We start from the raw sequence: 26,575 nt of genomic DNA on the forward strand, positions 1-26,575 counted from the left end.
GTCTGCTGCTGCAGTCTAACCCGTGTGGGATTAACTACAGACAAGAAATACAGGTAGCATTCCCCTTTGCATACTACGTTTTTTTTTGTTAAAAAATTAATTTAATATTTTAGCAGTAATGGAATAAGCAATTAATTATAAACTTAAACCCAACAGCTAGGGCATCTGATGTCTTTTACAAAATCACTGGGATAATGCTAGTGTTTAGCTCACCCTTGAAGAAAAGCATAAGCCAGGAACCAGTATATTTTTGATGCTCCCGAGATTAATTATTCAGCTATGACAAACAAAATTCAGGAGGGCACTGCTCAAGTCTTACTCTAACTTGTTATTCTAGTTTTATGACTGCATCTTCAGTGTGAAGATTCTTCCGTTGCTCCCAACTCACCCAACTTCACTATGCCACTATTCATGTCTAATTTAAAAAACAAATACCAAAGACAATCTAATTTCTATTCTGGGTCAACACCATGCCAACACAAAGCCAGGAATACACAGTAGCACTGTGCTCTACTACTTATTTGCAGTCAGGAGGGTTCCATCAACCACGAGCTGGACTGACCTGAATAATGAAAGCTTACAACATATGCGTAGCCTTTGCTGGTTTGCAGTCACTAGCGCTATTATACCGTTGAGTTGTGATGCCTGCTTTATGGAAGACACATGGATGCTCTCTCATTCCTCAGCTGTCCCAGTGCGAGTAAGCTGATGAAAAGCTATAAGGAGGATTTGCCTCATACTACATCACCCTGTTAAAAAAGCAACGTGATGATTTCAAAGAAAAAAATAAAATAGTCTGGTGGATATATATAAATATTTATTATCAGTTTAACTTCATTTTACTAGAAGTCTTTAAACAGTTTTTCTTTTCTGCCAAAATGTTGCATCTCTGACACAGTTGCTACTGTCATAGCTTCCCTGGACTGGGAATGCATAGCTTACACTTAGATCCCAAAACAATCTATTCATGATAAAGAACCTTCAACTTTAGTGCATACGGAGCTATTTAAAGATTGGTAAAAAGACCCCCCCCTTCCCCCTCCCAAATCAAGAGTCTGTTACAAAGAGATTTCATTACCAAAAAGTGAATATACAAATGCTAAAAAAATGCTGGCTTGAAAAAGTGATTTCAGAATTTACTGTACACATTGTAACAATTTATTATATAAGCTGCTTCTACATGCAAGCAGATCTTACATTTGGTGTAAAACATTTATACACATTCTTTACAATTTGTACATATTTAAATGGCTGTATCAAACAACACTGCGCTATGGAATTTTGGAAGCAAACAACTAAAATTGGGAGGAGAAAAAGACAAGGTTTATAAAACATGAACAAAACCCGTGACACTGAAAAGCATCTAGACTTAGGCTTAGCCTGGTTTGGTTTGGTTTCAGGTTATTCAGGCAGACCCAGATTTTCCTTCTAGCACACAAAAGTAACACCAATGCAAAACAGAATAAGGCAACTATTCAACCAACAGACTGTACCCACCACTTAGAATGGCTTATTGGTAAAATGCCTTTTTGTAAATTTTCATTTTTTTGCCAAAATGTGTATTATCTAGGCACATTTTAGCTAAACCTGCGTTTTGGCTTTCCTGCTTGCTTATGGCATGAAATGAATTACTGTAGTTGGTGCCCATTGTGAACAGGGTTGGTGGCAGCTTTTCTGTTTTGAAAAGCCCAGGCCTCAAAGGATATTTCAGTAGTATGAAAGAGGACACTGGGCCACTTGGTAAGAGGTGATGATCAAAGCACAGCGTTTGTGTGAGAACTAATGATGTTATTCAGTACTTCTGTCACCTTTTAGTTTGCATCAAAAGGCAGCAAAAAGTAAACCCAAGCCAATAGGATACCATACTACTACATGAAGACCTGAGCTTAGTTGGAATTTGGGGACTTCTACCCGTTTGGGTTAGATGTGGCAGCGGCCCCTCTGCTGAAACACTTCGAACTCTCAGAGGGGTAAAAGGGAAGCCAGCCCTGACACCAGCACCTTATGGCATAACATCGCAGGGTGTCAAAGTGCTGGTGTGGAAAACTGTTTTTCACACGTTCCCGAATGGCTCTTTCCTTGTTTGTACTTTGTCTTCTTACACAGTGCATAGCGAAAAAAAAGAGCCTGACATAAGCTCTGAGGTGTTGTGCTGCAAGTACAAGATTTAGTTAGAAGGCAAAAAAGGAAGGGAAGTATGAAGGATATTTACCAGAAGGCATAACAGGAGCAGTATGCCATGGCTGCGTATGGGAAGCCAAACTTAGAACAAAGTGTTCATTGAGGAGATTATCATGAACATTTACCAGAAACATACACGAATATAATTCCTCCTGGCTACTGAATCGCTAGAGAGCTGAATTGAATATAATGGAGTATTAATTTTCTCAAGCTTGTCTGCTTTCCCACTTGATAAAAAAAAGATATAAATTTGTAACTCTGATGTTAATTAAGAGTTTTTGGAAGAACATCTGATAGATGTAAGTCTGCATGAGGTCCATGGCAACGTATCAGTTTGATAATTTAGATCCCTACAACTGACAGCATTATCTAGCTGGTTTTATTTAAATAATGATACAAATGGGAGAGCATTCAAGATGAGAGAATATTATCTCATGATTTAGGCTGATAAAGTAAAATTTTAAATAATTCTTTTTTTCTACAACTGATTGTTGTTGTTGTTGGGAGTTTTTTGGTGTGGCTTTTTTTTTTTTTTTTGGCTGGCAAAGGCTAACAAGTTTTTATTAGCATTGCCCCCAGATAAGAAAAGCACTTCGGAGTTGTTCTTTATTGTTGACTACTCCTTCCTCTCTACATCACAGGAAAGCGGCTGAGTGCCTGCCTCAGCTTCTGTGCAATCTGAAACAAAGAAACAGAACATATTTAATATGTAGTTACTTCACGCAGAAATACGATTGCAGGCTAAGAAATTTAATGGAATGTTCCCTCATTTTCTGAAAAACTGCAGTTTTTGCTGCAGGTTTTGTGTATGTAGGACTCTCAAAGCATTCCCTTATAAAGACTTTTCTTCTCATATATACAATTTCTGCCTTGTTCATTTTGTCCTTTCACCACTCAGGCTGCATTAGAGAAAGTATTGTAGGCAGGGCTGTCATCCTGTCTGTTCAGTTATCTAGCACTGCACTATGCAGGAGGGCTACAGGAACAAAGCCAGATTTTTCATGAAATCCATTTCCTTGCTGAAACAAGGCCATGCATCAGATCAGAGCTCCTGTGCTCTCCCCGCAGCTCTTATGGTAGTCAGCACCCCACAGGTGAACATCGATCTGGTCCCTGTTCTGGGGAGAGAGGACTGGTACAACAAGACTGGTGATGCTGCAACCAGAAGAATTGGGATAGACTGGACAAGAGACTGAAAGAAGGTAGGGAGAAGCCTATGCCAAACCCTGTCACGTGTGTCGGAGAAACTGAGCAAGGTGACCTGATGGGGGACTTGAAGTTCTCATCCACTAAAGATACCGCTGAAGCCCCACTGGCACCTTTTGCTGCTGTGAAGGGGAACCAGTTGCTTATATTACTCCTTTCAGTGATAGAAGTCAGGTTCCAGCACACTCAAACTCACATGTTTTACCAGTGTATCACATTAGAAAATTTGTTCTCAGGTCTCATTTAAAAACCACTAGGAATACATGTGTAAGAACAATTTTAAATGAGAACTAAGGTTTAGGTCAAGTGCTCAGAGTTAACATATTTAAGAAGTCACCAGAACCACGCCAGTCCTCCCGCCCCACACTGTGTACATCAGGCTTAAAATCACAAAAGCTTCCCTTCGTCCTCCCATCCTGTAAGAGGGAAGCTCCATTCAAATGGTTTATTGTTGTATTCAGTGCAGCAGGTCTTACTGCACATCACAGAACTAAAATTCTTTGTAACTTTAATATTGGCATAGAAAGAAAAAATAATCACGTTGTCAACAATAATGTTTCTCAACACTAATTTTTAGGTCTAATATGACACAGTCATGTACGTAGGAACAGTACCTATAGGAAAATATTGTTTTAACTCATTCTTTGTTCTTTTATTTTTTTTTACACGTACAATTCTTAAATATCTGCTCTCTGGGAGAGGCTCATACAAAATGATGATGAAGTACTGCAAGTATTTCTTATAAAAGTAGCAGCACAGTTGTGCCAGGAAAATGGCACTGAAATACTACACCTTACCGTTTCATAAAACTGTGCCTGCTGCTCCAGATACAGACGAATGACACTGTTGTAGTCATAAATCCGGTTACTGTGGAAGTGATTCATCTCAGCTGCAATTAGACCCAGGAGGCAAATTATTTAAGAGAACCATTTGTAACTAGGAATAGTTTCACACAGTATACATTAGCTACTGTGCAACAAGTTCAGTGTCCAGCCCTGCCAGCATAGTTGCCATTCTCATGCTTCCACAACCTGTTTTACCTGCAACAGCCAAGTTATGATGGAACTGTTTGTAAAACTGGTAGTATGTCAATTACTTACTGCTAAAACACGGGCGCTTCCTGGATAAAGCCAGGCTCCTGTTACAATACTCAGGTGTACAAAGATTTGTTAAAGAATACAAGAAGGATTTTTTTCTATTGAGGTAACTGCTCTTTCCTGAAGTGTTTCCAACAGAATTTGGCTAAGACATTCAGATTTCCAAAGGTATAGCTATCAAGTTGTAAGCCACAGCTGTAAATATTTAGCTCAAAAAAAAATAATACAGCCAGTAGTCATTCTTGACTGAGCCTGTTTCAGTAGAAACCTGAGAAACAGCATTACTGAATTCGTACCACCTTTCACTACTTTCTGCATCTCTTGTCAGATCGCAGCTTATGGCTGAAATAAAAAGGTAACTATATTTTGAGATACCAATAGAGGGAGAAGAAATATTCTAGACTGTAAAAGCCATCCTAGAGGTGTCTTCCACAATTACTACTTATACAGCACAGTCCTCTTGCATCATTGTGACCAGGAAAGAGGAGGGGGTGGGGAGTTTTCTTGTTTGTTTTTAAAATCAATTTTGTGTGCTGCCCTGACTTTGTCCTGTAAAATACTGAGTACTCTTGGCTTTAAGTCAGCTAAAAAAAGATGCAACGCCCTCAGCAATGAGTGGTCCCACTGCAGTCAGTAACAGGATGCACTTAAGGGCTTCACATCCTGCAGGACTGAGCCCCAACTCCTCACTTCCCTGTTTTTTCAAGCACAGTGTGCTACATCTCATATTTACAAGCTCTCTAACCTAAAGAGGAAAGAGTTCATTCAAAGAACATCCAGGAAAAAAAATCTTATCCACAAGAACATGAATCTCAACTGGATCATGTCTGACTAAACCATGAGTCAGAAAAACACTTCTGCACGTGATGAACTGCTTCCTGCACCAGCGCCCATGTTTTTTCTTTTAGACATTATCACTTCAAAATGAAAGAATCAGTCTGGGGTGGCTGGTTGTTGTGGGTTTTTTGGTTGGGGGTTTGTTTTTTTTTTGGGGGGGGGGGGGAGGGGGAGGGGCAGGGGGAGGGTGTTGTTTGTTTTTTGCTGTAGTGGGGTTTTTTTAATAGCATTTCCAAAACATGTATCTTTTGCAATAGCAATATGAGATTTGAAAGAAAACAATGGGCAAAATAACTGCAATTTTAGGAAATTTTAGGAAAATCTAAGCAGGTCTCACACACACACACGCAAAGCCACACCTAGCTCTTATTATGATTCCTAGTAGAACAAAGATTCTCTTTCAAAGTTTGTCACTTAAGAGATGTCCTTCAGAGATCTACAACAACATTGCCATTTAGCCCAACATTTGGTTTACCTTGTAGTGCATAAGCCATGGTGCTCACACGTTTCACCATGTTCTGTTTGTCTTGTGGGGTTATTTTACTGGTTGCAACTAATTTATCACTTTCTTTCACTCTTTCTATTGCTCCCTGTAGAAACCAAATGCAGAAAGATTAAAAGATTAGTCAAATTAAAAGGTCTTTATAGTCATCTAAAATGCCACTGGCCACATTTTGAGCTTGCACACTATACACGTATATACACACACAATGACTGATTCTGCCTTCTCACATTTTCACCCAAAGTTTGTTATTTCACTCGATTGCTTTCAAGAGTCCTAACAGCTTGCAAAAAATAACTTTAAAACACAGGCATGAACACAGTCACTGGGAAATGGAGTTTGGTAAAGGCAGTAACACACAAGGATATATACAGAAAGGACAAGAGGACCAAGCTTCAAAATGCCACTGACCAACACAACAGACATCCAAAAGCCTCAGACTTCCAAATGCCTGTAAACCTTATTTGCACATCATACAAGATGAGACAACATAAATTATTTTCCAAGAGGCTACAACTCATTGCAATATATAACTTTTGATTCAGGAAAATCCTTGTGTCACACAAACAACAAGCATAAAAAGAAATGCCTCCCCCTTCACAATGTATTTGTGCCAAACAACATTCAAGAGAATCTATTTACACGTATCTTGGCAGTAGGCTTATGTTTCTAGTTTTAAAAACATTTCTTCTCCTTTTATGGTATTTTTCCCCAAGGATTCTGTGGGATGAGGGACTGTAAGTGTCCTGAAGAAAGACTACACAAATCTGATATGCGTTTATCTTTGTTGCTCTCAGAAGTATGTTCTTGTTTTATACATTTAACACTTCAAGTGGTAAAAAACCCAAATTTGTATACTTGTTTAATACTTCAAAGTTTTTAGCTTCCTGAAATATGTTAAAGCAGGCACACGAACATAAGGAAAACTCTAAGACAAAAAAAAGGCAGAATATCCACAACTAGACACAATGGCTAATTTTTTTCTTTTATTTCTTATTACAGAGAACAAAGTGATTGGTTTTTGTTCCCCCTCAAAAAAAAATTAGTCCAATTCTGGTTTTTAATATTAAAGAAACTTCTAGGCAGTGCATGATTATTTATCACATATCAGTAAGCCAGTCATGTAAGCATACACAATTTTTCCTACAATATTTGTATGGTTTAGTATCAGCTACTGTGTAAGACTCAAATACTATAAATTTACACTGCAGCTATTTACAACATTGGGACATGAAGTTAACCTGAAAAAAGGCATGAAGCTTCTAGTGCTCTCCTGCAGTAGAAAGTCATGATATTCTCAAATCTCGACACAAGTTCTGGCTCCCTCCCCTCTAAGTATTTTTAATTTTAAAAATCAACATGCCAAACTTTCAGTGTTTCTGGAAGCAGGGACCAGGCTGCTGCACAAATGCAGTGTACCATACCACCACTTTTGTTGCTGTAGATCTTCCTACTGCCCAACCCCTAGAAGGAAAGGCCCCTCACATACCTTATGAGCTCCTATGATGTCTGGGAAGCAACCAAGAAATCCCTTATATTCATGATTTGTTTCCATCAAAAAGTGAAGATCTTTCTTGGGCTAATAAACAAAGTGTAAGCATTAGTAAAAGTATTTGTGGCATATTAACATCACAGAAAAGAAACCATGATGCCAAAAGAGGGTGAGGGTAGAAAAGGGAAGGAAAGAATAGAAAAAATCCAAACCAAAAATCTTAATTGTTTGTTGCAAGTTTTTTGTATTCAAAAAGGTCTTTATTAAAATATAAGCTCTTCAGAGTAAGGCACTGAGCACCAGTGAGCAGATGCCTCTCTTCATTGTTTTACTCAACAATAGCTTATGAAGTGAAGGGGTTTGCCTTAAATTTTCACTGAAGAGGAGTTACCAGCCCTAGGTGCATCTCCTTAGTCCCTGACTTGGAAAGCTGTTTTAAGAACTTCCAGACTCAACCCTGAGATCAAGAGGATCTGCATTTTGGACACTATAAGCTTAATACATTAAACATCAGTTTATGACTTGTATGCTGACACCAATCAGGATTTACTTAAGCTAGATTTTTACTGAAGCAGGCAATTGCGTATCAAGACAGTGAAATGCAGCAAGATCTGGATCCTGTAGACATCTGGGGAATGCAGGGGGAAGGTAGAAATTCTATCCTTGATTAAATTTAATTCTTTTGTATCAGTAATGAAGACAGCTCACTGACATCTGAAAACAAAGACATTTAAAGAGGAAGTAACCATCTGGTATTTCAGAAACCAGAATGTAATCTTTCTGATCCAAGAGAAACACCTTCCCATCACATCCCCCCTAAGCTGACACATAGTAGAAAAGAAGATGAAAGTGCATTTAAAAGTAATAATAATAATAATAATAATAATAATAATAATAATAATAAATTAATTTCATTTAACTGGTCTGCAACAGTAGCAGTTATGTTTTAACAGAAAAGAAAAAAAAAAGGGAAAAGTCAGAAGTGATTCAAATAGGTGATACGTTTGTACGCACTATGCCAATGCATTCCTACTACTCCTACCTGATCTGCTACAAGACTGGCGATTTCTTCATAGGTTTTTCCTGCTTCTGTTATTGCGCCATTGAGATCAGATTCTCCTAAAAGTAAACATCAGTGTTCAAATTACAGGAGGTCAATTACAGTAAGAAACTTGCTTTGATTCAAGGCAAATTTCTAAAATAGCTTATTTGACAATAATAAATGCCTAGTCATCATTTTATAACCAGCAGTAATAAAAAAAGTTAGAAAAATATTAGTAATTTTTATAACATTAAAGAACGAAAACTGAAGATTTTGTAGAAAGTGAATGCTAAAGGGACTACACAAACACTGTTCTACCATAGTACTAGCACTATTCACTTCCACATTTTATAATTATATGTCGTTTAAATACACAGGTATTCCCCCACACTGGGCAACAGGAGGTCTACTAGAATGTGATGGAAGGGAGAATGAGGAGGGTCACACTAGAAGACAAACAAAGCTGCTGTTCCGATTTTTAATAAGTGATTTTCATACCTGATAAGCAGTAAATTCTCCAGGATAGCCTCCCAGTGATGCTAGCCCTAAGCTCCCCAACAGTCCCGGACCATAATTGTTAGAAGGTCAGAGAAGTGGAAGGAGGCCCAACTAACTTTTTTCCTTGCCAGTAAGATTTCTGATCCTTTAGAGAACTCTTGGATAATATTTTCAAGCTCTGTAAGAATGGCTGCTTTTGAAAGTGAGTTTCTAACTTTCATCATCATATGAAATAAATCAAAGGGCCCCATAAACTACACTTAAAAATACAGACATCACCACAATCTTAAGCTATACACCACCACAAGCGCTCATAACAGTGTTTTACTAGCAGGACACGGCTATGTGGGACAAAGATGGAAACAAGCCTTACATTCTTGGGTTTTTTCATGCCACTTCACCTTCCCAAAACACCACAGGTTTTTTTTCCATCCTTGTTAGCTTGTCCAAAGCATGTAGTCAACAGTGTGGAAAGCAAATTGAGGTAGAGAAAGGGGAAGGTATAATTTGCAGGTATCAAATACTAGTTTAAGAAAAAATGATTTTTCTCATCGTTTCAGACATGTCGTGATATATTAGGCAGCAGTTAGTCTTTTATGAGCATTTTGGTTTTATTCTACAATTGAAAATTACCAAACATTGATCTCATTAAGGATTCATTTGAACATTAAAAGCACCTTCTTTTACTTCAACATATGGACTCATCTATCTTAGAGTTTTATTAGATAGGATTCCTTCATTTTAGCATATCCTAAAGGAAACAAGGTAATGACTGAATGCTGCTTCAGTTCTATCAATCAATTCTTCCTTTCCATTAGACTGGTTTCATAAAGCCAAAAACTTTGAGGGAAAGCTACTGATCCTAAAAAATAGTAAGTCCAGCAACACAAACACTGCTAAAGAAATAGTTATTTTTCTCCTATTGGAGCCTGTCTGAATAAAATAAAAACATGACATTCCATTGTGAAATCTAAGAGGTACATAATTCAGAAGATATCTTCACATTGTTGTAAAATAATAAAAAATTTCAGGGAGATCAATTTCATTATTTTGGGTAGACTTAAATAATTTCATTACTTCAGAATTTCCCATGTCTGCTCAGAAGTAACCTTGAGTAACCTTGAAGTAACTGCTGCTTAGGCAACTGACTCCTAGATTTTGGGACAAAATATGGTGTGGCTTTAATTAGAGTCAAAAGCCAGGTTGGTCTAGAATTTGCTGTTCATTTCATAATGCCATAAAAGACGATGACTTCCTATCTGAACCAAAAGAAAGTGGAAGAGTATGTATATTTGAGTAGAAAGATAAAGTCCTCCCTTTCTATGCAGAACTCGCTCAAAGGACCTTCATAGATTGAAGCTTTAAAGAATCGAGATAAACCCTCTCAACACACATCCTCTTTCATTTGGGGGCAGCAGGGCACAAAGCCAGCCTGCAGAAGGCACAGAGTACATCAAGAGTTTCTACTACTAGCATAGGCATTCACACCCCTCCAAAACCAGGGCTAAGGCATAGTATATTTAAAAGTTGTTCCAGACAGTGGATCCTGACAATAGGCAGGCATACAAGTGGCAGAATATCTGCAGCTTCTCACACTGCATCCTTTTGTTCTACAATCTCTTTTTCAGGTAGTACCAGGGCAGCCTTAAAGAATCAGATTTCATCTCTCACCTGCCACACCCTCCAAGTTCTAATACACCTTATCAGCAGTATCACATCATGTTCAGCCAGTCACTCCATATACCAGGCAACCTCATCAGAGATACCACACACAACCCACATGCTCACCTGTCAGCGTAACTTGAATTACAGCAGCAGATTCCTCCCAATCACTGCTGTCAGCACGGGTTTTGGTCAGGGCCAAGTTTCTAGCATTCTCAGCTTTTGAACTGATGCGAAGTTGGGAATGGTATTCTTAACTCAAGCTATGAAAACTGAGCTGAGTCCCAGTGGATATACCAGGAAGTCAGGTGTTCTTCAATCAAAGGAAAAGCAGAAAGCCCCACACGCTGCTGACATTTACAACAAAATTAGGGCAGCATGTATTACATATATCCCCATGAGAAACAGAGAGGGCTTAAAAGCATTGAGTAAAGGTAGTTGTAAAAACACTAGTTAAAATGGCCAGTAATCTTCTACCAATATTTTAACCCAACCCACAAGAAGAAACTGATATTTTCATCGATTTACAGGCCTACATGCTGTCACAGGGAAAGACAGGTAGATGTAAAACTATGAGGAGTCTTTTGGAGATGTTTAGCAAAGCATCTCTAAGAAGTTAACTGCTTGGTAAATGCCAGTGATTATCACCTCTGACGGAACACACCAGGCATATTGAGGGAACTGATATTCTGTAAGGTTTGATTAGGGCAGCAAAAATTTATTTTTTTTTTTTTTGCCAAGAAGTGTTTTTTGTTTCCTTTCAAACTATGTTTTAAGAGAACCCAGGAGTAGGAAAAAGATCAAGTTGGATGTACTAGGGAACTACTTGTAGCAAGATTTTTCTTCACAAGTACACCTCAGCCTGATAACGTTCAGAACACACAAGCAGCTTGGACAGCAAAATATGCCTGTTGCTAGCTGGCAGGATAGTGAAACTTGCACAGAACTGCCTCCCAAAATTCCTGAGGGGTGATGTAGGATTAGGAGATCTTACTATGGCTGAATGGCATACCACAGCCATTCACGTTTTCTTAATACAGGAGAAAGACTTGCCCAGATTTGGTGCCACAAAAGAGAAGCCATGCTATTTCAGGCTGCATTAACCTAAGAACACTGTATGATGCAATAGGATAGGCAACATAGTGCCAGGCTATAAGACACTTCCAGGCATATTCTGGAACTGTCCAATATGCATTTTTGGACCAGAATCATACTTTCAAAGCACGTACTCTTACAACCAATTGGACAGTATATAGGCCCACGGCCAAGTTAAATGAGAACCTCTCAACATCTCCTTCACAGTTTTAAAAGGTACCCTTGTCTCTGCAAATACTGGGAACAGATTCCTAATATGCACTGTGGCTGGCAACTAATTGATAAGGCTCATTCTGCAGCATAAGAAAAGGAGCTTGAGTGAGTCAGATTAACATGTGCATTGTGCCTGGTGCAATCTTAAACATTTTAGGCTGGGAATCAGAAGGCAGTAGACATTCACCACACATAAGGTTTTGCAGAGTAAGCAGGCAGCACTGATGAAAGAGGTAAGGAGAGTAGATATATCCCATCTCAACTGTGCAAACGAACCAACTAACAGTGTATTCAGTATGTCAGAAGTCAGCTACCAGTAGCTGGAAACATTCATGTCATCAAATCACTTGTTGCAGTCTTCAGAGGCCTATATGCTTAAACTTCCAGAACTCAAAAAAACAAAAACCAAACAACAACAACAAAAGATTCAGCTCCCAACAGAAACTGAACTGAGTGCCTTTAAGTATGGCTGAAGGAGCCACTCCTCTTTACTGACAGTCAAAAAAAAAAAAAAAAAAAATCATACCCCATACCCAGCCTAGCTACTATTTATTTATTTGAAGGAACAGGTCCAGTGCCGCCTTTTAAATATTAATATCAGGAAAGCCACATCCTACCAGTTTAAATCCATGTGCTTATGTCTCTTGCATAGAGTCTGCTTAATCCACAGACCTGTACCTGAGGCAAAATATATGGAATCAGGACAAAGGCATCAGTGGGAAGGGCATTTTCCTCAGCAAGATACTAGGGTGCAACAAGGTACAACTGGGCAAACAGCAAAGAGAAACATCCTTGCCTTGATTCCAAGCATCATGGGATCTATTTTTTCACACCATTCAAAGATGCTGGAAATCAAATTGAAGCTTTTCTTTGTAAGGTTGATCTGCAATTTTGCATCCTAGCTTTAAGCTATATTGTTTTCCCTTTACCCTGGCAAAAGAATGCGTGTTATAGTTCAAGCAATTTTCAGTCCTTTCTCAAGAATTCTTGCTCAGTTTGTATCTGGCTCGGATTTACAGTTTTCTAACCCATGCTAAAAGTACATAACTATGCAAATCTCCTACGTGGTTCTCACATCCAAAAGTATTGTTTTAGGCAATATGCTATGCTCCATTTCTAACTGAGCAGTCATCCTGTTGAAGTACAGGACAAAGATGAGAACAAGTTACAGGGACTATGCCTATTTCCAAGGTTTCCAGCAGCAGAGAACCTGAGTTTTAGAAGTGGTTGCATTTTAATACATGGTTAATGGGGCAAAAAAGCTTTAAGAGTACAAAGCAAAGGATAGATGAGTAGTCAGAATAAGTACTGGTCCACTAAAAGTCCTAAGATGGAAAGATTTCAGGAAGCCTCTATGCTATAACATTTAAGGTTTCAGAACAGGGCTATTTTGCTATTAAGTCTAGAAGAAAAAAAAAAAAAATTAACCAGAGAATCCCAGAGAAAATGAACTCAATTAGCTCCCTCTGGGATATGAGGAAATGTTTTCCAGTTATCTGGAAAACATCAGCAGAACTTAACATAGCAAAGCAGGATTTTAAGTTCAGCCTAACTGCCTACATTTTAGGAGAACTTTGAGCAATTGGTGCCCTCCTTTTCCCTCCCACAACTTTCATACTTAACATGACAGGCTCTATTTTACAGGTCTTGAAGAAGGAAAGGTAAAGGACAAGAAAAGGCTACAGTAGCCAACCCTCCAGCCCACATAATGGTATACAAAAATCTTATACAAGTTTTCCATCCTCATATGGTGTTGTTTCATGAAGTCACGCAATAGTTCTGTAACAAATATTTTCAATGCCACATTTTCTCCCCTTTCCTTTGGTATCACAAAAAAATGCTACAGCATGTTTTGTCAGTCAGGTCAGTGACCATACTATATATTAATGAGATCAAGCTAAACTCCACCACCACCCCCCCACCACATGATTATACAGTGAGCGAAAACAACACTGCAGACTAGGATATAACAACTCCATAATATACACAGGGAAACAAGTTTTTAATATTTTTTTCCAGAATCATGTTTGACATCTAAAGTTGAAAGAGGAAAGCATTAAAATCTTTGGCAAAGAAAGTAGCATGATGTAATTAAAATATCTTAAGTAAAGTACAAACGAAGCTATAGAGGTACCTTGGTATCCACTAGTGCTGAAGACCAGTGCCAGGCTCTGCAACGCTTTTCCTATCTTCTGGTATTCCTTGGGTAGTGCTGAAAGGGGGAAAAGGAGGGGGAAAAGAGGGAAACAGAAGCAAAAACCCACAAGGGTAAGTGAGACAATCTGCAGCATTTCCAAAACATGATAGAAGCAGATCTCAAAAACAACTAGGTTTTACGTTTCCTCTAGTGAAGCGTTTACACTCACTTTCTTACCCCCTCCCCTGCTATAGATGTTCCAAAACTGGATAAAGCAATCGCAATCTGGATTCTTAAAAACCACAAACAGTTGGGGAAATAGTGACTGCTATAAAAAAAAAAGTGTCACTGCACTCCTAGCTCAGTCCTCCTATAAATATAGTGAGATTTTCTTCTCCCCCTCATGAGCAGTCTTATCCTCCTGGAGGGGTGGGAAGAAGTTCTGCAGTGATATGGAGAATAGATCTCATTAATATTTTGAGAGGGCATTTATTATACAGATCTATAATACCTAAACTCTCCTCAAATCATGGATTTTATCTTTAAAGGCACTAGAAACCAAGATTATCTAGGGATAAAAACTGATGCAAGTGTCTGAATAATAAAAATGGGGTTTTTATAATCTATTTATTGAAAACACATTCATAAGTTGCTTCCTCAAAATGAAGTCAAAAGGTGTGGTTGATGAGTGCATTCATTATTAAGACTTTGAATACCACCACTCCAGAGGCCTAAAAAGCAGTCTGAAAAATGAAAGCGATTTTTTATTTTTCTGCTACCTATGCTAGCAGAAAAAAACCCAAAAAAACCCCAAACCACAAAACCAAGTAAATGTGCTTTTGTTGTCAAACATTTGTATTCAGAGGTTACACGCTGCAGGTAAATAGCGCTTTTTTAGTTGCTCTAGCATCCTAAACAGTCTGATTTTCACAGAGGAATCCCTTTGTGTAGGGGAAAAAAAAAACCCCAAAACAAAACAACACACAACACAAAAAAACCAAACCAAAACACACACCCCCCCCAAGCTGCATAATTTTATTGATTATATTTGATCAAGTTCTTGCCCAGAAGTTAATTTTTTTTTTTTATAACAACTGATATTTCTTATACAACAGGTACCATTCAGAGTACTAGAGTTCTGTTATCAGCCATTAACTTGTTACTGAATCCCCAGTGGAAACTTCAGTGAGGAAAATTTGGTTTCTTTTCACTTGCATTTAAGAAATTTCCACTGTCAGTCATTTTAAAAATCGTAGAATGGAATGCATGTAACTATTGCTCAGGAAGTGCCAAAAATACTTCTGACTAGGAGTTGGGACTAGAGCTGACAGGGAACTTAAAACCTAAGGGACTACTGAAATTCTTCAGTTTTGCACATCCCAATTTACCAGTCTCCTTTTTCTATTCAGTATGAACGTCTGGAAAGCTAAAAGTTAAAGTTTTCAACACAGTCACATCTGACTTACTACATTTATGCTAACTAATTAATAGCTGTAAGTATTTGAAGAGTTATTCCATACCTAAAGCACTAGTGGTTTAAGTTTATGGAGATTTTAGCAGCAAACAAAATACTGAATTTCTGTTGTAAGGACAAGTGACAGCCAGCCCTTAACTATGGTTTTGATCATCACTTCTGTAACTGCAATGCTATTTTTCTAGTCTCATCTGAGGGACCTTATTCCTTTCCCTGCCCTCCGCTTCCCCCTCAGTATCTATTTCCTAGTGAAGTGACATCTGTACAATGTTAGAGCCGTGTCCTTTGTTACACTATTTTTGACCAGCAGGAGGGTCAGTGATGTGTAGAAGGAAACCCTCTTATTCAAAGTGGAGAAACATAAATAATTTAAAGTTAACATCCTACAGATACTAAGATCTAATATAATCACTACCAGAAGAGTAGTCAGCCCCAGATATTCAACTGTAGTGTTAGATTAGAAAGCAGCAAAGAGATAACTCAGGAGATGTACTTACTCCCAAGTCTGGGGACAATGGTTTGTTGTGAGAGTTAAAGAGAGGAAAAAAGGAAAGAAAAAAAAATATGGAGATTTATGTGATAGGTCTTTGGTCACCAGACACTACAGCCTGCCCTGAAATGTTTCTTATTATGATCCTCAGCTGTAGTACCTGCTTCCTTTCAATAGCTGCTTTGTGGTGGCCACAAACACTGAACACTGCTGTGGACTAGGAAATTAGAGCCCAGGCAGAGTCATAGGGACTTGGTGTGAAGTTCTGCAACCCTAAATATCTGTGGGAAGGAAGAGACAAGATAGGAGAAAGAATTGGGCTAAAGATTAAGTTTTAATCAAGTTGGGTTTTATTTTCTTTTTTTAAACTAATTTCATCTTTAAATCACTCCTCCTGGCATGCAAGAATCCTAAATAAGGGATTAATTAAGTGCAATCATTTATGATTTCAAATAGATAGATCTACTTTGCCCATGTCACTAAAATGTAGTTAAATGACAAATATATGAGAACAGTTCCAACAAAGACTTTAGCTGGATCACTAGAATTATTTAACTTTTAATATTTTTAAACCTATGGGCAGGGACCAGATATTTCTGTTATGAGAGAAAAAAAATAAAACCAACAAACAAACCACCACACCAAAAAACTTGCAGAATTTATACTCTCAGACACCAAAAGCAACCAGAATGACATACAATCATCATGGTAACTTAGGATTTCCTTTAGGTTTAAGATGTGCCTTGAATTATAAACAACAAAACCAATGACAAAAAAAAACACAGAGGAAAGCAACACAGAAATGACTACTGAGTTCACAAGGGACACTTACGCCCTGTACACCTCTTCCAGTGCTCTTGTCCCACTGTCAGCAGCTCTTTAACTCCATCATCCATTGCTTTGGTGAACCTACCCACTGCATCACATTTCTGTTCTCTGTGGCATATGGAAAAAGCAAAAATAAAAGCAGTTTAACAGATGCATTATGCTAACTTTAAATGCAATGCTGAAATATTTAGTAGTGGCAACTAGGTCTTAAAAAAAAAAAAATCAGAGAAATAAATGAATTCCTTGAAATCTCTGCCATTTCACTGAGGTCAGAATTTCCCTCTTCAGATTCAGGCATTTTCATTCTTTTTTTCCCCCCCTCTGTTAAAACGTGGTACTGGACTATCATTCCTACTATAGCTAGTTACCTTCATGTAAAAAAAAAAAAAAAAAAAAAAGTTAGGAGCTAAATATCCTCCCCAATGAGATCAAATAATAACAGAACAGCAAAACCTGATTTGAGGAAAATGCATCCCTAAAGCACTTAACACAAATAGAAGGACCCCACATTGACAGGAAATTAGACATTAGAGTAACAGAAGTAGTAAAATTCATACAACAATGGATAAAGAAAATTGTTCCAGATATTTTAAGTCTAAAACAGGTGAATAACAGTTAATATAGCAGTTGTTCTAGGGAAATACATATACATGACTTTGTATTATATTAACAATATTTTTGCATTCAGTTGTACTATAGAAAGAAAGAAAAATCAGTGATGCTCTAAAGAGAATTCTGCACCAGTACATGCCTTTTTACCCCTCTCTAAGCATGTTTTCATGCAGCTATCAAAACTTTCCATTAACATAGAGCATTGCTGTGTATGCAGTGCTGTGAATCCTACAACAGACAACTAGACATGTATTTTCTAACTTTCACAGAGAATTATTCAAACTGCATCACATCTTACAAATGCTTTCAGCCAAAGCCTGTAAGTGACAGCTCTCACAGGAAGGCAACCCTAAGCAACTCCCCAGAGCCAGGGCAGCAGCTCCAGCTCTGACCCAACCACCTAGAGGCTCCCACCTCCCCACTGGCACCTCCTTCCTCAGCCAGAAACCCTAACTGAAGAGTTAATTGCACAGAAACAGAACCTGGGCTTTCCAAGAGGCCCTTGTTGTACTCCCATTTTCCCAGTAGCAAACCATCCTTTTAATTTTCTTTACTTCATACTTTACGGTATCATGATCACAGAAAAAGTTCATGAACCAGCACAGGGTTACCATCCTTTGATCAAAACCAGGATGACGCAGGACTGCCAAAGTACTAGCAAAATTGTTTCAGTAAAGAGCGTCTTTCCACTGAAGAACCCAAGAAGTATTGAACAAGCTGGTTTGTCCACTTATAGCAGTAATGGCTTTCAAGACTGTTCATACACATTTTTAACAGCACCCTGAGAGAGTCCCAGGCACCAGAACATGTTGTAGGTGTCTGAGGTGTTACAGCCACCCCTGTAATGCTTGGAGATAGGTCCCCAGAACCACCCCAGGCTGCCAGTTCCAGCCCAAGAGCCAATACCCTCTGGGGAGCATTCCCTGCAGGCTGCTTGCCTGCCCTCACCCTGTTGGGGACAAACTGTTTAGCAGACCATATGCTATTCATTCCCTGCCAGGGTTTTATATAGAATACAGACTCACCCACTCCAGTACCCTATGTACAAAATCCTCCCTCTGGTTCACCCCTTCAGCTTTTATACCACTGGGATATATATATAAAACATATCACTTAAGAAAAGTAATGAAGACTGAAATCCTCATGTTCAAAGGGGAAGTGACCTAAAAACATTCATCTTTTTTACTAGTACAGAACAGCTATTATATACACCTTCATATGCACCACATCACTTGGATAAAGCTTATGCTGGGATATTTCCAAGTGTCAGTGCACTGCTGCTTTGCTACTATAAACACTTCTCTCTAGTTTATCCACAGTTGCAGACACAAAACATTATCCAAGTTTTTTTTGTTGCTTGCTGTTGTAGAACATAGCATGTAATGCATACTACATAATTTCTAAGAAAAATTATTAAGCCTAAAGGAGTGAAATAAAAGCTGCAGACTAAATCCAGTCTTTCAACCCAAAGGTCTACCACCAAGAGAACTATATATAAAAAAGTGTATGTATATATAATATATACATATATAAAATAAATGTTTCCATTTGCACTTCCAGAAGGATACCCAAAAAAGGTAGTAACCCATTTAAAATGAAGTTGGATCATTTAAATCACTTTTCATTTTTAATAGCTTTCCACAGATTCCCGATATTAGAATGGCGTGTGTGCATTACATACAAGTATTTTACAGAAACACTGTTTTCCTTGATGGTCCACCTAAAGTTACCCTAAGCTACTTGGCAAGTCTAGCACACTTTGGAGCTGTTCACAACTGAAGATCAAAATATACTCCCACAGCAATACAAAACATGACTCCATAGGATCTGCCAGCGCTCTATCTCATCAACTAGTTTTGCATAAATCCTTTTCCGATCAGTATTTGGCCACTGAAGTCAAAGAGATGTCACATGATGTTCCACCAAGTTTTAGAGGGGTTGATATGAAAATCTCGTATTTGAGCAATTTTTCACCTCTTCCTTGATGAGTCCCTCTTCAAATCCATTAATACACGTGCACACTATTTTAGTTTTATATTAGCTCAGTATCTCTTGTATATCCAGACGCATAAGGTCCACACAAAAAGAAACCACCTTACATTTCTACCATATCCAAGTCAGGAGCTTCTGGTTCCATTGTAGAAAAAATCAGGACTCCTACAGTTTCATCTTTTTCTGCCTTCCGCTTTCCAGTTTTCCACTCCTTAAGAAAAAAAAAAAACAAAAACCCAAAATTTGACCACCACAGTTCATCCATCTTTAAGGGCATGTACTTAAGCCATGAATGAAATGCAGTTAACCAGCAGCCCACCCACACAGTAAAACCTTTTATTTGAAAGTTTCAGTGGGGCCAAGGCTTCTGAGAATTTCCCTCCCTTCTCCTTGTGCACTTTGTTTTCTAGATTCTGGGGTAAACAGACCCTTCCTGTATATCACTGAAATACAGTGTAAGAGAAATTGTATTTAGCTGCATCTGCACATTGTAACAGTGTTGGTATCAGAAGCTACTCAAGATGATCATGAGACTATTATGCAATTGCCATACTAAGTTCTTAGTGGGAACAGATAAAAAGGTTAAAAATTCCACATGTATTGCAACATCTGTTCTGTTTATATCCGTCCATAAGTTAGATACCAAAAACTGCTGACTAGGTAGCACAGTTACACAACTCTCCGCTGGCCATCCAAATAGCACTTTGCTAGGACTGCTACTCACAATGTTATTACACCTTCACTTACAGGATCACAGAATAATTCTCGTTGGAAGTGACCTCAGGAGGTTTGTAGTCCAACCTCCTACTCAAAAAGGAGCAGCTGTGACCTTAGTTACTCAGGGCTTTATGCAGTCTGGTCTTAAAAAACCTCCAAGGGTCATTTACTTTTTGAGCAAAGTCTGTGTATTTAGAATTATGACTGTTTTGAAGAGAAAGCAGCAGAGTTTTCCTGTTTACTTCCCCATCAGTAGATACCCAAATTAGTAATAGAGCTGGAGCTCGGTCACAAAGAAACCATTATTTACTGAAGGTAAAAGATATTAAAACCTCTATAAAAAGCATAAGAAAATGCTGAGGTGGGGGGAAGCAGAGAATAAAAAAGGGCTGGTTATACCAGGTAAGACTGCGGCATAATGCAATTACAACCCATTCCAGTGAAAACTGTTGGGGGGAGGGGAGCGTGGGGGTGGGAGTGTTTTTAAATATAATACAGGATCAGACATCCGAGATCTGCTACAAAGTAGCTTCTGGTAGCAAAGCAAAAGCTTTGGACCACAGTAATTAGTAAGTCCAACATAGACAGAGCAGGGCAACAGCCAAGAGCTGTTATGTATGTTCCTATTCTGCTGGAGGACACAAACTTTCCTTAAAAGACTGGCAAAGCTACTTTAAAGAGCACATCTCTGAAATGTTGTATACCATTCCAACGCATAAGCAACTTTATGCCTCATTTTGACCAATCAGCTAAGTTAGTCAGCAAACCCAACAGTTTTCAGCTTATCACCACTGCCCACAGGGGGGCAGACAAATGAGAAGGCTACAAAGCTGAGCTCTTGGTTCGAAGGGCGATGGCGTCAGGGAGCAATTCCTCAATCTCAGTCTGCGTGTGAACTTTATTTCCTACCTTCTCATCTCGGAAATTGAGAAATTGCTGAAAAACTTCGCTTTCTGAAACAACAGGATGGCGGCACATTCTTGTCATCCATGCTTGCAGTCTCTCCATACGCATTTTGATAAATTCTTCTTCAAAGCGCCCTGTTATATGTTGAACAGTACTTGTTACGTTTCTACTCTAGTACCCCCACTTTTTTTTATTTTAATTAAACAGAAGCTGTAATTCATCTGGTGAGTTATTAATTATTTAATGACTCAACTTACAAGAAGGAAACATTATGCTGACAAATTAGAAGAACCTTAAATTACAGTATACCGGTTACTGACTAAGAATACTCCTTTTAAAGACAGTCATGAAATATTAAAAAAGCCGTAATACCCACCCACAATTCAAATAATTTAAAAAAAATTAATAAACTTTTAGATGGAAAATTTAGGTATTCAAATGACCCAAGAGAAAAGTTGGGCACAGGCTTGGAATGCAGACATTTTTCTGATACAGCTAGTAAATCCTTGATCAATGTAAAGCTCAAAAACGCTGGAGAAAAAGGAACTACTTACTTTCCAAGTTGTCATGTCCTAGCTAACAAAGCATTTGAAATTGCACTGCTCAGATATGAATAGCAGATTTAAAAGAGTGGTACCTCCTACAAACATATTTCTATATAGGTAAATGAATGTGTTGGGAAAAATCTCAAAAAATCTCGATAAATCACACATATAAACCAATCAGAATACATACACATAAGACTCTGTAACTGATTTTTTTGGTAGTTAGATTTTAACACAAACTATTAAATAATCAATTTTTTTTTTACCAGTAGTGCATCATCACTGTGTATTTATAAGAACCTTTTAGTTTTAGCACAAGCTGTATCTTCTTGAGAGAATCTTTTCCAATTAAAAAAAATGTACGTCAGACTTTTAAAGCATACAGTGAATAGGATGTATTTGAAAGGAATGAAGTTCCTCCAGCACCCAACTCTAATTACCATAGCAGCGCAGATGACAAACCTTGAACACATGTACTCTTTCAATATAATTCTACTTCATAGTTACTATGGCAGCAGTTCCACAAGGTTGAGGTTTTTTTGTGGGTTTTTTTTTTGGTTTGGTTTATTTTTTTTTCTTTTTTAAGTTGCATATGTGGAAGCTAGCAAGACTAGCAGGTAAAGAACACAACTAGTGAAAAATGGGTATGGATATATTTCCTGCAAATTAGCTGGGGGAGGGGGAGAAATCAACTACTATGGAAAAGACATTATCTAACCTGCAGTAATACCTTGTTCCACCTTTAATCTATACTGAAATCTCCGTAGCACTCCTGCCAGTATAAGAAATGCAAGGCAACAGGAACGGTAACTTTTGGAAGCTATGTGCTGGTCATTGGGCATATCACCACCAGCAAAATCATGATCCTGAGCAAAGTCAGTCTATTTGTAAAGAGTCTTGCTTTGCCAAGACTAATGGACAGAAATACTTTTTTAGACAGTCTTCAGAAAGATGACTCCTAAACACAATGAAAAATAAACACCATTTTTTTTTTCAGAGTTTCCCATAATGTTTCAAAAAAAGAAAGGAAAAGAGGCATGCCTTGCTCCCCCTCGCCTTCCTTCCCCCCCCTCTCCCCGCATGAGACAAGTTATCCTCTCCCACAGACTCCGGAAGACTGAAATCCACAGGCAAGGTTTAACTCTGATGCCAAACTCTTGAGTCTTTTAAAATACAGTTACAATAAAATGCAGAGATCCCATCAGGTCTTCTGGTTTCCTTTTAGTCCACATGCACATGTTGAAGCAACAATACTGGTGAATTCTAAACATAAGACTAAGAGGAGGGGAGGAAGTCGCTTCCTCACTTTTCAGTTTCCTCGGCATTTATCCCAGCATCTGCATCAATGCTCAGCTTTCTTCAAACACAGCAGAGCTGCTGCATTTTCAAGTGATGCCCACAGCCACGTTGTTGGCAACATGCCAGCTTTTGTATGTTTGGTTTTGGCTGGTTGTCTCAAAGGCTGTGTAAAAATCTTACCAGAAAACACACAAGTGGAAACAGGAAAAAAGTAATGCATTTTCCTCCTGTACAGGTGTCTATTCTTTTCTTCACATGCACTCTAGCACACCTTCGTAGGAAGGAAGCCAGTGACTACTGAAAATGCACAGGCATTACCATATTCAATTGCAAAGACTGAACTCATGAGCATTTACAGGGTACAATCCCACTTTTCCTGAAGTCGGAACAAAAGACTTTCATAAGCTTCACTGAGTTCGGTCAAAGTGAACTGACATCAAACCAGAGCAGAATGTTATACAAATGAAAGATGCTTTCTAAATCAAGTGTGAAATCAGGCAATAGGAGAAACAGCTGCAACATTTTACTTGTGAGCAAAAAAACCCCAGTTTGTCAGGGCATGCTCCATTTCCTCCAGGAGCTTTGCTTCAAAGCTCCTGTAACACATTTACATTCAAATGCAAAAGAAGCCCCCTCACACACAAAAAGCCCCCTCAAAAACCATTCCTCCATAAAATCAGCAAATGTGGAACATAAGTAGTTATCTCTTCTCTCCAATAATAAGTATTCTCTTCTGTAGTAACTAGGGTGGATCTGGTTTTAATTATTAAAAAAAAAAAAAAAAAAAATCACTGGACTAGGTAAATCTGAGTTCTGAAATGATGCATTTAATGATCATATTTTATTATCAGTAGGCCATTAGAACTCATCATAAGTTTTGAATGGTGAAAGATTGGGGGTTTTTTATGCCTTCTTTAAAAATAATGGCAAAAAACAAACAGTAAGAAATAACTGAACCTTGTAAAAAAGTGATCTTGTTATTTCCTGTCCCATGAATTGACAACTGGGAATAATTACCTGTTACTTGCTTGTCTGGAAGTGATGGGATTGGAATGGCTAATCCAAATTTAACGAGGAGACGCTCATACAACCAGTCAAAGTGCTTGTATCTGTGGTTGACAGACCGATTAGTGTTCTGCAAGAGAAATGCAACTCTGAATTTTGACAGGCATCCACAGATAGTGACATGAAACAAGTGTGACCAGGATAGTAAACGCATGGAATGTAAATAAAATTTATGATTTAGAGCCTTGAATCTGTAATTACAGCAGAACTTGAAATGGTAGAATAAAGTAACTCTTTGGGAAAAAAAAAGTGTGACAACTAAGAGTAAGAGTCACTTATTCTTAAGCCCTGTTACCAAATCACACAAACTGTATTATTTATATGTACAAATGACCCGTACTTCAAGAGAGAAGATCCTGTTTCAGATACACTTACAGTGCAGGTCAGCTGATACTCAATGTAGCTCTTGAGACCATACATTTTAGAACCTTTTTTGGGATCTGCCACCACACAGTCAAATGTAGAGGTAGGATAAACCCACATTGGGCCATAATCACCAATCTGTAAGAAATTGCAAATATTATCTTTATTACCTGTACTTAAATATAATAATAAAATAATAAATATAATACCTTTTTATATATTATTTATATTTATATATTTTTATATATTTTATATAATAATATATTTATTATCTGTATTTAAATACATCATGTTGTACCAGCTACAAAGGAGAAATACTTTCTCTCTCCACTTGAAAGATTCTATTGATTTCAGCGAAAGCTTAGAAGTCAGGAAACAGAGGGATTTCTCCCAACCAGAGATGACTGGCCACTGTTGTGTTTATCTTATTCTGTATTTTACAGTTTTTTCACAAATAGTAAAGGAGTGGTGAATTCTAGGGATTGCTATTTCAACCACATTTCACTAGAAGAGCATATATCTAGAAGAGTTTATTTTTTAGATCAGAAGATAACCTGACTATCATGACTGAATATTGCAAACCTTTATGAGTGTAGCTCCTATGTATTAGATAACTCTCTAGATAACTAACAGTGTAATGCATTTGCTTTGCCTCCCAGTCCCAAAAAGGCTTGTTTTCATGGTCACAGGCAATGCAGGTCCAGCATGAGGGAAAAAACCCCCCCACAAGTACTGAAAAGAAAAAAACCACCCAAATCAGCACACTTAGAAGAAAGGAAGACTTAAGACTTGACCCTGAAAAATACCTCAATAATATAATATAATTATATCATGACTTGTGGTCAATGGCTCGATGTCCAAGTGGAGATGAGTGACAAGTGGCATTCCTCAGGGGTCAGTATTAGGACTGGCACTGTTTAACATCTTTGTCAGTGACACAAACAGTGGGATCGAGTGCACCCTCAGCAAGTTTGCTGACAACACCAAGCTATGTGGTGTGATCAACACGCTGGAGGGAAGGGATGCCATCCAGAGAGACCTTGACAGGCTGGAGAGCTGGGCCTGTGTGAACTGCGTGAAGTTCAACAAGTCCAAGTGCAAGGTCCTGCACGTGGGCTGGGGCAACCCCAAGCACAACTACAGGCTGGGCGCAGAATGGATTGAAAGCAGCCCTGAGGAGAAGGACTTGCGGGGTTAATGATAAACTCAACATGACCCAGCAGTGTGCACTTGCAGCCCAGAAAGCCAACCGTATCCTGGGCTACATCAAAGAAGCATGACCAGCAGGCTGAGGGAGGTGATTCTGCCCCTCTACGCTGCTCTGGTGAGACCCCACATGGAGTACTGCACCCAGCCCTGGGGCCTCCAACATAAGGAGGACACGGACCTGTTGGAGCAAGTCCAGAGGAGGACCATGAAGATGATCAGAAGGCTAGAACACCTCTCCTATGAAGACAGGTTGAGAGAGTTGGGGTTGTTCAGCCTGGAGAAGAGAAGGCTCCAGGAAGACCTTATAGCAGCCTTCCAGTACCTGAAGGGGCCCACAAAAATTCTGGAGAGGGACTTTTTACACTGGCATGTAGTGACAGGACAAGGGGTAATGGCTTTAAGCTGAAGGAGGGTAGATTTAAATTAGATATTAGGAAAAAATTCTTTACTGTGAGGGTGGTGAGGCACTGGAACAGGTTGCCCAGAGAAGTTGTGGAGGCCCCATCCCTGGAAGTGTTCAAGGCCAGGTTGGATGTGGCTTTGGGCAACGTGGTCTAGTGGAGGGTTGGAACTAGATGGTCTTTAAGGTCCCTTCCAACCCAAAACCATTCTATGACTCTACATGACTCCAAAATGTAGTGTACCACAATTTTAAAATACTTAAGTGGTACACCGTTTTAGTATGACAGTTCTATTTCTAATGATATGTTCTTCTGACCCAAATACATACAGCAACCTTGAGGCTAAAAGTTAAGTTGGGGAAAAAGGGAAGGGTGGGGAAGATTAAAAAAAAAACCACAAAAAAAAAACAAAACAAAAAACCCAACCCCAAAACAAACCATACCACCAACACACACAAAAACTACACACATGTCCCCAACTTACAATTATGGGAATTTTCTCTTTGGGTTTTGCTAGCTGCTTTGCCAACAGATACTGTTCCATCCCAGGTTTTGCAAATCCAGGAAATCTAACAAAAAACCAAAATAAGTTTATTCCGTATTTTCCTTCCTTTGGCAGGTAATTCTGCATATGCCACTATAGGAAAAAACCCTTAGTATTTCTCAAGTATAGAAAAGAATTGATGCAGATTACTTAAGCAACCAACAATTT

At 38.5% G+C, this 26,575-nt stretch overlaps 1 protein-coding gene across 3 annotated transcripts in view; it reads right to left on the reverse strand.

Moving 5' to 3' along the window:
- Window positions 1-800: 800 nt before the first annotated feature.
- Window positions 801-26,575, reverse strand: part of SNX9 (sorting nexin 9) — a 65,242-nt gene continuing 39,467 nt past the window's right edge. For all 3 annotated transcript variants that reach the window (XM_054819156.1, XM_054819154.1, XM_054819157.1), the window contains 12 exons: window positions 26,348-26,432; window positions 24,266-24,391; window positions 23,843-23,960; window positions 20,985-21,115; window positions 19,466-19,569; window positions 16,759-16,862; window positions 13,960-14,037; window positions 8,358-8,434; window positions 7,313-7,402; window positions 5,797-5,911; window positions 4,185-4,276; window positions 801-2,859 (listed from right to left, as the gene is read on the reverse strand). In XM_054819156.1, the coding sequence (XP_054675131.1) occupies window positions 2,812-2,859; window positions 4,185-4,276; window positions 5,797-5,911; window positions 7,313-7,402; window positions 8,358-8,434; window positions 13,960-14,037; window positions 16,759-16,862; window positions 19,466-19,569; window positions 20,985-21,115; window positions 23,843-23,960; window positions 24,266-24,391; window positions 26,348-26,432 (1,168 nt within the window). In that variant the 3' untranslated portion in view covers window positions 801-2,811. The remainder of the gene's footprint in view (window positions 2,860-4,184; window positions 4,277-5,796; window positions 5,912-7,312; window positions 7,403-8,357; window positions 8,435-13,959; window positions 14,038-16,758; window positions 16,863-19,465; window positions 19,570-20,984; window positions 21,116-23,842; window positions 23,961-24,265; window positions 24,392-26,347; window positions 26,433-26,575) is intronic.

Source organism: Grus americana, chromosome 3 (genome assembly GCF_028858705.1).
Source record: "Grus americana isolate bGruAme1 chromosome 3, bGruAme1.mat, whole genome shotgun sequence".
In the NCBI taxonomy this organism is placed as follows: domain Eukaryota; kingdom Metazoa; phylum Chordata; class Aves; order Gruiformes; family Gruidae; genus Grus; species Grus americana.